Source organism: Limanda limanda, chromosome 15 (assembly GCF_963576545.1).
Source record: "Limanda limanda chromosome 15, fLimLim1.1, whole genome shotgun sequence".
Taxonomy (NCBI): Eukaryota; Metazoa; Chordata; class Actinopteri; order Pleuronectiformes; family Pleuronectidae; genus Limanda; species Limanda limanda.
This window is the reverse complement of record NC_083650.1, coordinates 15,674,619-15,686,583: the sequence shown is the minus strand read 5'-3', so window position 1 is coordinate 15,686,583 and position 11,965 is coordinate 15,674,619. Positions and strand designations below refer to the sequence as shown.

The window sequence follows — 11,965 nt, the reverse complement described above, 5'->3', positions numbered from 1 at the left end:
GCTCTGCAATGGTAACAACTGGATATGGCCTGTGGGCATGTCACAGGAAGTCGTCTCTCTGCCAAACCTGACAGGTGCCTCATTGTTCAGCTGAGCACACATTGTGCACATAACTTTATTTTGAAAGACATATCTATCCGGCTCAATTACCCATTGTCTGGTTATTCATGCAGAAGGTGCTTTTTAGAAATAGACGAGAACACATTTCTTCTTCGGGGGCCCTGTGTGCACGCTATTGATGGCAGCATGCAACAGATCTCCATTCAAAGTAAGATTGAAAGATTTTCCCTGGCATTGTCATTATTATGGCGGCTGAATAGGTCTCTCTCTTGGAGTGCACTGCTGGCTGCGGGTGGGATGGGGTACCTCGGCAGCCTCATTTACATCCACATCAGGGAAGATCTTGTATTTAATCTAACTTTCATCCGTCTGGAAACTGCCTGCCCTCCCAAACACAGAGTTTAAACAAGCAAGGAATCACGTGAATGCCTCTAAATTAACGACAATACAGGTTAAGCATTGTGTGCAAAAGATAATGAGGAAAACCATGAATCCAGTTGAAAAATTGGTTCGCTAATAGAATTATTTGCAGGATGACAGAGAAAATGAGCAGATTAATTGGGTTGTTTTTCGCTCTTGTGCACAAGAACAGCAGATTCTTCACACATCACTACAGATGTCTTTATTCCCAGTCAGGAGAGTGGTCAGTTGAGATAGCCTCCTTGATTTGTAGTCCTATGACAGCTGGAGTTAAGCCAAACATTTTTGGCATTAAAGGGAAATATGTCGGGGCCATGAACATATTGGAGCCATCTTAAAACACTCCCTTCTACTCAGCACCACAGAAGAAAAAACAACTAATCTTTCCCAGACATAAAACGCTTGGGGAAAAATAATGGTGTCTTATTGATTTTAACTCTCCAGGAGCAGGGAACTCTTTATGCTTGATCAGTTCAGATGGGAATATGTGAAGCCAAAGGACATAAACCCAGGGCACTGAAAGTTAAGCACTGGAAACTTTACATTTACACACTACACCTACTGGAGTTGTTATGTCTGCAGCTGCAGCCACCACCAGAGGACTGGGCCTACTTGTTTCCCTTTATTGGTGTTTTTAGTTATTGTGGAGGACAAACTTCCTGCAGGAAGACGGCAAGGACAAACACTTCACTTGTTTACTCTTTCAGAGGAGTATTCGCTGCGATGTATGTCGCCTGCGAGAGAGCAAAACTGTACATGCCGTGCAAACGCACACGGATGGATCTCATTTATGGAGAGATCCAAACAACCGAGATGTCAGGGGAACTCAAGTCTTGTCAGCTGGACACTGTGCAAAAACTCCCACTGCTCCGAGAAATATAAAGTTCACCCGAATAAACACACAATGCACAGTGGAGCGTGTGATTTGCTCTGACCGTTGCTTTTTTGTTTGGGGGGGGGGGGGGGGAGTAATAAAATATCACACACACACACACACAAAGACACACACACAGACGCTGGGACTTGGCAGTGCAATTAAATATGGCCCCGTACGACTAGCTCACCTACAGTGGGCATGAGAAGGCTCTACCACCCCATGACCAGCTGGACAACGATGCCTTTAGCGCCCCCTGACGTCTGCACATGGAAGCACTCTCAAAAACCATTCAAAAAATATTAACAGTGCAAATCCAGACCACTTACAGACACCCCCCAAAAAAACCCACACACACTCACTCACATCACCACTATCACTGTAAATATGAAGTCACCATGCAGCATCACTGACAGTAAAAAACATTATATTCTAGAAAACTAAAATAGGTACATCCTAGTCTCGGGCACGCCGAGATGTAATTGGATGTTTTCTTTGCACTGACTTCGGTCTCCTTGCTCCCCCGTGAGCAGGCGAGCCGCAGCATAGCTCTCACCCTGTGACAGGACGCACACACCGGCTATAGATAGAGGCTGAAACTCTAGATATCCTCCACCTCTCTCCATTTCCCATCCTCCGGGTGGAGTAACTTCACCCGCTCACTGTTTACCAGCCGCGTCGCTCACTCTCACTGTGCGTGTGGCTCCTCACTTTGCAGCTGCAGCCCTACTTTTCACTTTGTGCCGGGGCCCCGGAGGACGCGGAGGAGGCGGACGGGGGCTTACCGTGCCGTGCCGGGGGGTGTCCGGGGTTCCGGTGGTTAGTTATCCGTGAGGTGGGGGGGTCGGCAGCGGTGCGTGTGTCCGGAACAGCCGCTGGTCCGAGTCTCATCCCGCTGCTGCTCCGCGCTCAGCCTCCAGACTGAAGTGGAACCACGGAGCGGGCAGAGCACCTATCCGCTGCCCGACGCGATGACGACAGCACGTACAGGACGCGTGGCCCCGCCCACTCCCCGCGGTGGTGTCTGTGGCTCCTGAGATAATTCTCCGGCACATGTGAGTGTTGATGCTGGAAGATCAACAGACCGCTGTCCACCGAAGGTTAAAGGTCTGTGATGAGCCCGGGACCACAGTCCAGTGCTTCACCCTCACCAGTCACCACAGACCGGTTCCAGTCTGGAGAGGCCCGGTCAGCTCCGCAGCGCATCCATCCGGTCCACCGCAGAAGTGTTCTACTCTGCATTCACACTCACGTGCTGTAATTAATAACAATCATAATAATCATAATAATAGTAATAGTTACATGTCAAATTCATACATGCCTCATGTTGAAATTCAGAAATCAGTCAATCAATCAATCATTCTATCTATCTATCTATCTATCTATCTATCTATCTATCTATCTATCTATCTATCTATCTATCTATCTATCTATCTATCTATCTATCTATCTATCTATCTATCTATCTATCTATCTATCTATCAATCCATCTATCCATCTATCCATCTATCCATCTATCTATCTATCTATCTATCTATCTATCTATCTATCTATCTATCTATCTATCTATCTATCTATCTATCTATCTATCTATCTATCTATCTATCTATCTATCTATCTATCTATCTATCTATCTATCAATCCATCTATCCATCTATCCATCTATCCATCTATCTATCTATCTATCTATCTATCTATCTATCTATCTATCTATCTATCTATCTATCTATCTATCTATCTATCTATCTATCTATCTATCTATCTATCCATCCATCCATCCATCCATCCATCCATCCAATCATCCGTTTATCTATCACTAACTCTGAGTTGAGTCTGAATGTGCCTTGAGATAGTTTGGACTGTATGCGAATATGAACAGGCTTTACTTTACATGCATTAACTTAGCTTATTTATTTATTTTGATAGATAGATTAGACTGGTATCTGTATTTAAATATGAGCAATACTTTATCTATTTTATTTCTAAGTCCAATTAGAAAGAAAACTACATAAAAAATGCATGAAGTAACATAACAAACGGGGAGAAATAAACAGATAAAAAATGGCCGGGGTTTTCACACGATCAAATATGAAGTGATAGTGGTTCATATATATGTAGAGAGAAATATCATTAAGTAAAGAAAAAAATCGTAATGTATATTAATAATATACATTATTAAAATATAAAAGCACCACTGAGGTCACTGCTTTACTAGTGCAGGAGATAGATGTGTTTTAAGACAGGAATCTGTTTCCATTTTAAAAGCACAAAAAGTAGGTTTTAGTTAGTTTATTTAGTTAAGTTTATTTCACAGTAAATAAATACAAAATACAATGAAATGATACAAAATACCAGTGAGGTGTGGTAGAAAGCAGCTAGGGCTTTTATGAAAACCAGACCCAAAATATAACAAAATAAACTTGGAAGGGTTTACTGGCCCGTTTCAGAAAGGTGAAATATTTCACCTTTGAAACTGTCTAAGGTTTCGATAGCTGAAGATCAAAGATAACTGTGATCTATGGCCACTGACACTGTCACTCGTTCCTTTGATGAAGGCTCCCATAGACTCCCATTAGTAGTAAGGGGAATCAAAAAAATATGTACATTTATTGCATAACTGCACACATACTATATAAATAAAATACAAAACATTAAAGAATAAAATAAAATATATATAATCTCCAATTACAGATTATATATTGGGTTTAGCCAGCAGCACCTTTTATGTATGGGTAGGGAATATGGACAGTGATTTAAGGCTGCACAGACACAAAATATTTCAAATCCCTCTCGAAGCCAAACGATCAAGCAAAGGATTACACCTAAAACTGCATTTCCCAGGTGTCTGCGGGCGTAGTGTGACGTATTAAAGTGGCGACGGTTGTTTGTTTCCATGGAGCCGAAGCGAAGCTTAGCCACTCGGATTAGCTTAAGGTGTTTAGTTAGCTTTGAGTGAGCTGCCCCAGCTTCCAGGATGTCAGGAGGACAAATGAATGACACTGTCCAGATTCTGTTCTCGTTTGAACTGTGGGTGGAAAACATCCGAGTCGATAAAGATGCTCAGGTTTCTGACGAGCTGGCTCTCGGGCTGAGGCTGCTGGACTTCCCGACGCTGCTCGTTTATCAACCCCAGCATCACCATGGCGACGGTGAGCATCCGGGTGCAGAGAGGGGAGATCACCCATTCAACAGAGGGAAGTCTTGTTTCTTTCTGATGAATCTGAACTCGCTGCACAGCCATCTGTCTAGCACCCCTCTGTATGCCATGGTGCTGGACGTGAAAGAGGAGATTCCCAGACTAGTTGGCTCCTCCCTCATATCGCTGGATAAAGTGATGGACAAAGTCATGCAGGATGTTGCCCAGCACGGAGTGTCTGCTCCCTCCTCACACGGAGAAAGGGGGCTCTTTGGTATGTGCAGCCTCACTGGGGAGAAAACTGGGTCGATTTCCCTGAGTTATAAATTGCTAAGTCTGGGGACTAGTTTACTGCCACATGTTGCAGACAGGAGAGGGCTTAAAAGCAGAAGCGTACAAGGAGGCATTGAGGAGGAAAACATATCTACAGAATCGCAGCGTCTTGCCCACTCACCCACACTGGACAAGTCTGACGGAAACATCCCAAACACGGCCCCAGCGAGTGCAAATAATTGTAAGGACAAGCAGGATGTTGTTGTGTGTGTTGCCACTGAAGACAAACCAAGATCCCAAATTCCTCAAACACTCCAAGAAACTGGAAACTGTTATGAGAAGGATTTAAGCCTTTTCTGCCCCCCGCATCTTTACTACAGTAGTTCTGTAAAAAGCAAAAATGAAGGATGGGTTTACAAACATTTCCCTCTAAACTCAAATGCTTTTACGTTTGAGGATTCATGCTCTGAGACATCTGACAATGAGATGGAAGCTCTAAGTTCTGTGATGATGGACCAGAGAGTGAGATCTAAGGGAAAAGCATCAAGAAATCAAGAAACAAGCACTGTGAGGCCTAATGTCCTTGGGGAGACTTTGCAACAGTTGCCTCTGCTTAACGCTCTTCTAGTTGAGCTGTCACAGTTAAATAATCAGAACCCACAACAACCCATGTCCATTCATCCCAATCTGGCGTGGATTTACAGGCCTGGATCCACAGAGCTGTCAGCTGAGCACAGAGACACACCACGAAAAACCTTGGAGAAAAACAGACAAGGGACAAGTCCCTGTTTTAAACTTTTACATCCTCCGAGAAACTGCTCTACTCCAATAGTTACACCTTCTTCTGTACAAAAGAAAGACAATCGAGAAGAAGCTTTGATTGAGGGGAAAAGCTCCAGTAAACCTACCAAGAAGAAGCTTGTGTATGGAACCACCAGAACATTTAATCTGAGGTTGAAGCAAGTGTCGCATCATAAAGAAAAACATCGGGAATGTGTGGAATTAATGCAGAATTTAAAACAGACAAGTATGAGCAAAGAAAAGCCGAAAGCATTGAAGTCCACTCAAAGGATATCAGTATTAAATCAGAACTTTAGTTTCAAAGAAAACATTGAGACGATGATGCAAAGCATCTCGGTGGACTCAACCATACATCAACAGAAAAAGCAGCACTGGAAAGTTCATGATAAGGAAGATAGAGAACCTCTGAGGGTGTCAGAGGAACCTTCTCTTTCGGAGAGGAGAGACTTGAAGTGGATTCACATCCCCAGTATGAGTAGCCAAAGCAAAGACCAGAGCAAGCATCACAGTGAGTCAAATCGATCTCCGTCCGAACGAGACAGAGAGAAAAGTAATTCCTCAAGAAGTAGCAGACACAGCAGCACTAAGTCGTCAGTTTCAGACTCCAGCAGGGAAGGACACAAGGAAGGAGCCATCATCGATAAAGCAAATGAAGACGCAGACTACCCTGATGACTTTGATAGTCTTGAACCCAGTGATGCCTACTCTTCTGACCCAGGGCCCTCTAGAGCCCAAACCCCTAAGTCTCCTGACCGCCTCGACATCTACAACCCTGACTCGCGCTCTGAATCCGTGCAGAGGAGAGCAGTCGTCCCTGTGCCCCTCAAAGCTCCCAGCTCGCCACAGAGCTCTCTGAAGGCCACGCACATCATTCAACCTCGAAACCAGGCCTCTGTCCTCAGCCTCTCCTCCGATGATGGAGACAGAGACGGGTCGGCTTCCCTGCGAACCGTATGCTCCAGAAAGCAGATGACTGAGAGCAGCAGAGCGGAAAGGAGCTCCCATGCGGAGAGTTTTGTATCATCAAGATGGAAAAGGAGCAAGTCGACCAAGAACAGCAGTCCACTCCGAGGATTCTCTGTAGAATCAACATCATCCTTTGAACATCATGTGGCAGAGGAAGTGCAGGATGAGCTTGGATCTCTAGATTTTAGAAAAGAATATCAACACGTCTCTGAGCTGGTGGCCAACAAACTTCCTGGGTACACAATGTAAAGAAACACACATTTAAAAACACAGTATTTCTCTTGAAAAAGTGAAACAGATGGTATTGTCCTGTACTCATCTTATGAATATGTAAATGTTTTCAATAAGTTGATATTGATGATTAAATAAAAAAAGACAACCTTTATGCGGAAATAGAGACTAATGGACATCTGTACAAAGCATTGGAACATGAGTCTGTTAGACACATATGAAACTCTCACTATGCACACAGCTTATGGAAATCTTTTACAGATAAGATTTAGTTTTTAATATAATCAAAAAATGAAACTCTCCGACTTCTCTAAGAGCAGCTCCTGATCTCAGGGTACTGGCCACTTAAGTTTCCACCAATATAATTTGATTAACAAAGCATAAAGCTATTTCATTGGTTTTAAACCGGATTTGTTGTCTTTTGCATGATACAGTTGTGTTGAGAGTTTCTTTTTACAGTGTTGAGTTGCAGTGGAAAAACTCAACCATGACAATGATTTACTGGGTGAAAATACTAAATAATTATATTCCACTTCAATTACCTTTTAACTCCGCTTCAAATATCTAATGGTTATAATTACTGGTTACTTTTAAGATTAAGATATTAAAAGAAGATTAAAAGAAAATACTAATAATACCAAATACTATGCATTATTGCTCAGCATCTTAAAGGACATAAAAATGTATAGTTAACGTGTAAAACTTAAAAGTGCTGATGATACATGAATGCATTTGTAATAATCCACAAACATATAACTGTTAAGTGTTTAAAAACAGGGATTTTACTTTTAATGAAATATGCATAATAATAAACGTTTCAACAACCATAATCTTTTTTTATATACCTTTTTTCATTTACGAAGTATAAAAAAACATTTAAACAATTTTTAGACAGTAGTTTAACAGTGTTTCATAGTTTCTTTTGTCAACAATGTTGAATTTGTATGTCAAATACTGTCTATGGTTAAATCACACAAATCACCAAGAAATCAAACATGTCACGCTTTTCAAAATAAAAGTGCCGGAGTCTGGTGCGAACTGCGCATGCGTCAGACATCCATGTATACGGAAGCTGTGCAGCAGCAGAAGCAGCAACGTGTTGACGGTGTAAACAGATATGATCAGACACGTGTTCCTGACAGGAGCTCCAGGTAACTCACCACATCCGCTGTGTTCACCCAGGATCCAGTTCGAACTATTTTTATTCTGATGCTGTCGAACTGTGCAGTAGTGTTATTCACACAGGTTGTTCCATTTAAACAGCATTTTCACAGCTTTCAATCAGTCATACTCACATAGATAAATTCATGTATGTGCAACATGGATGTTATAATGTGCAGGTGTTGATCTGACTGTAGTTTGTGTTGCTGATGAACTCTATTTTATTCCACTTTTATTATTTTTATGTGGTTCAGAGGTGTCTCAGTTATTTTCTCTGCCCTCACTGATATAAATGACAGACTGAACATAATAAAGCGTCATGATGGTAAAATGTATTTTACTGCACGGCTGTTACAGTAAACTGCAGCAGTCTGCTTTTGAACCTAATAAACTGTTCATAGAGCGATTATGAGAAAATGGGCCCCTGGGCACAGAGAGGTGGAAGGCGCCGCACTCTGCCTACACAGGATCCTGTGTCTCTGGTCTGCATCCTTTTGTGGTTATACCTAAAACTATTTTTGATCTTTTATGTCTCACTGTGGTCTTTTAGTGTATTTTTTATAACTTGCCGTTTTATTTTTGATTCCTTTGTGTATATTTGTGATCATTTCATGCACCTTTGTGTTTTGGTGTCTGTTTTTGCCTCTTTTTGGTAATTTGAATCGTCCTTTATCAGAACTCTAGATTTTAAAGAAGAAATATTTACAGTTGCTTTATAACCTAGTGCTCACAAGCCTCTCTGACCCATGTGCCTGTGCCTGGAACACCCATGTGGTAATCAATACATAGATTTATGTATATAACTGACCGAGAGAATTGATTAAGGCGTAAGAAAGCGTAAACATTACTAGTGCATAATTTAAACAGCTCCCACTGTTTAGCACTGTGTATGCCAGTTTGAAATGGTGATTTCACAGTTGTTTTCCTGCGTCTCTTTGTTCTTGATTGAAGGTGTGGGGAAAACCACTCTGGTCCAGAAAGCCTGTGAAGCTCTGGTGTCATCAGGCGTGGGAGTTGAGGGGTTTTACACAGAGGAGGTCAGGGAGGGAGGCCGCCGAGTCGGCTTTGATGTCGTCACCGTGACAGGGGAGAGGGGCCACCTGTCCAGAATCAGGTAGCCGGGGTTGTGATCCTGTCTGAAGCTCACTATCTGCCCTCCTTCATCACTTTGTTTTGACTATACTTCACTTCATCTCGACTTACAGAGACGGAGCTGCTGCGTCTCATGGTGGACGGGAGTACACAGTGGGGCAGTATGTGGTCGACTTGCCTTCATTTGAAAATCTGGCTCTCCCCCTCTTCAGAAATGTAAGATGGCCATATGTGCTTTTTTTTTTTTTTTCTTTTTTTACTCACCCTCATCAATAGATCACAGTGAGCTAAACACTCCCGTGCCCCCGCCCCCCCCCCCCCCACTTAAAGAATCATCAGACCTTTGATTTTCTCAGAATTGATGGAATAATTGGAAGCTCGCAAACACATGAATTCCAGAGTGACACTTTTAGTGTTAGCGGTGCCGTCTGGCTGTCACTGACCGTGATTAATCTGCATGTAAATGAGCCCGGAGAGGTTCCTACATATGCAATGTAAAGGAAGGTGTCTGTGTCCTGGCGGCACGTGTTCCCCTTTCATCTCACTTAAAGCACTGCTCAACCATTACATGTAAAATGCAACAACTGTCAGAGTCATCCTGTCAGTCAGTGAGATTCACTTAAATATGATGACATTAGATTAGACACACGGCCACCGAGGGGAGCACATCTTATCTTTTTTATTAAAAGATGTCCAAACTGACCTTCCTTTTTATCTCCAGAATGTGATTAACACTAAATCTCTGCCCCGACTGTCAGCGCTGCTTGCATAATGCTAACATTAACATCTCTCGTGTGCAGGTCGGGGCGGCAGATGGGGGCAGCAGGAAGGTGTTCATCATTGACGAAATTGGCAAAATGGAGCTTTTCAGCCAGTCGTTCATCAGAGCAGTGAGACAGACTTTAGAAAGCTCCTCCTGCACCATCCTGGGCACCATCCCCGTCCCCAAGGGTAAACCGCTGGGTCTGGTGGAAGAGGTGCGGAGCCGGGGAGATGTCAAGGTCTTTGCCGTGAGTACAAATAACAGCGTCCTCACTGTAAAGAAAATATATTTAGGTCAGTATAGGAGCTTATAAGTCCCACACTAGCTATTGCACACTGTTCTCGCTGCACCCACTTGGCCTTAGGAGGGCAGTCAGTCTGCTCACCAACGCAGAAGGGGCATGCCCTGCATTATCCCTCTCTCGGATAGCAGGATTAACTCTAAATCATGCGTGACTGATTCAACAACAAAGGGTGGTCTCAAATGTCAAAATGATTAATCACGGAAGACTCAGTTATGGATATTGTCATGCAAAAATCCTCACTATGCGGGGGCAGTTATCATATTATACAAGGTAACCAGACAGTGTGAATACAGTTTTATCTCAGTGGTCAGTTATTTCATCTGGTTGGATAATCTTAAAGAGGACATTGTATTCTATTAGGCTTTGATCCCACAGTACAAAATGTGATTTTACATGATCTGCAGACCACATACATGAGTCATGACTTCTGCTCATCTCTGTCCTCTCCCCACTCAGGTGTCTAAGGAGAACAGAAACGCTATCCTGCCGGACATTTTAGCAGCACTACAAGAATGTTTAAAACATGCAGCCTAATGTGACGAATCACAACCCTGCACTTTGCGTTGTGCTTTATTTTGTGCTGACAACAAGTTTTTATTTGTGTCAGTGCGTATACAGCACACGCAGCCAGACCATTCAGCGGCTCCACTACACGCAACTCATAACAGGGTTGTGACCTAACCCGAAGAGCCGCTAAAAGAGTTAGAGTGTCACATGCATGCATTTATGTACACAATTCATTTTTTTCCCTCCATCCTCATACAGCCCCCAAAATGGATTGCATGCTGAATAATTGATTGTGAGCTGGAGCACAGTGCGGGCAATTGTTCTGTGTGTAAGAGTGTAAACCACGAGCAGAGTCAAAGACGGCTTAGTCCTCAAAACAACTGGGTTTTATTTCATTTTTATTTCTAATTTATGGAGACTACTGCAGGCATTTCTGGTTTTGAGTGTGTGATATTAATTTGTTCATTAGGACGAGCAGTGCTAGTTTTCTCTCTGAGCAAACAAAGCAGCGCCGCAGTTCATCCATTATTTCTTCATGCCAGCCTCCCTCGTGGGTCTAGTCAACCTGAGGATGCGCTCTTTGAAAGTCAATCAGTATTTAATGGTACGACTGTGTCTTGTACCCTTTCATGGTTTATTCATCCACTAGCATGGACAAGGAAATTGATAAATAAACAGTTACTGTCTTCTAACAAGGACGTGGTTTCATTTCTTATAGTCAAACAACACTGTCATTTGTCGAGCGGATGTGAATGTTTTTATACTGTTGATAATCTTCACGCTTTTCATTAGCTGCAGAAATAAATATGTTTTGTCTTTTGTCTCGAGGATTTTCGGCTTCGTCCCGGGAGATAATGGAATCTCTATCCACGCGCCGGCAGCTTACAGTAAAGGATAAACAGTAGAACAGAATACAGGGTTTTAGAGCTGTCAGGGAGCCTCTGTGAAGGGTTTACACTGACGGTACAACACAAAAGAGCTCTCTGAAGGGCTTTTACAGTGATACGGCCAGACGTGTTGTCAAACTCTGTGACTGTCAACAAACAGCTGTGAAATTAAAGCTACGCTCTTTTTTTGTTTGTTTCAGACACGGTGTCTATTCATGATATAGGGGACTTAGCTCAAGAAGATTCATGGCTCAGGAGTTTATCGATCGCACACACGCTCCGTAGACATGGAATTCCACCGCCTCGGCAAGGGCTCCAGCGTCTGGCAGTGGTACGGAGGGTTTTAATCGAGACCCTCTGGCGGAGAGAGAGATTTGTCTCGGCATCAAAGAATCTTTAGGTCATTTGAAAGAGAAAATACGGGGAAGGCGGCTCTGGCTCGGTTTTCCAGCATAACCGCCCGTGTACCTGATGTAACCTGTCAGGCCGG

The 11,965-nt window shown here is 43.0% G+C and overlaps 2 protein-coding genes across 2 annotated transcripts; both read left to right on the top strand.

Annotated features, from left to right (window-relative positions):
* The first annotated feature begins 4,328 nt into the window (after nt 1-4,328).
* map10 (microtubule associated protein 10) lies at nt 4,329-6,793 on the top strand. The gene has a single exon (XM_061086671.1). It carries the CDS (start codon nt 4,329-4,331, stop codon nt 6,777-6,779), a length of 2,451 nt encoding a protein of 816 aa, XP_060942654.1. The 3' UTR covers nt 6,780-6,793.
* A 1,036-nt stretch (nt 6,794-7,829) lies between these two features.
* Nucleotides 7,830-11,264, top strand: ntpcr (nucleoside-triphosphatase, cancer-related). The gene is made up of 5 exons (XM_061087470.1): nt 7,830-7,912; nt 8,874-9,036; nt 9,128-9,230; nt 9,815-10,024; nt 10,538-11,264. Exons 1-5 carry the CDS (start codon nt 7,879-7,881, stop codon nt 10,613-10,615), a joined length of 588 nt encoding a protein of 195 aa, XP_060943453.1. The 5' UTR covers nt 7,830-7,878; the 3' UTR covers nt 10,616-11,264.
* Nucleotides 11,265-11,965: the final 701 nt, after the last annotated feature.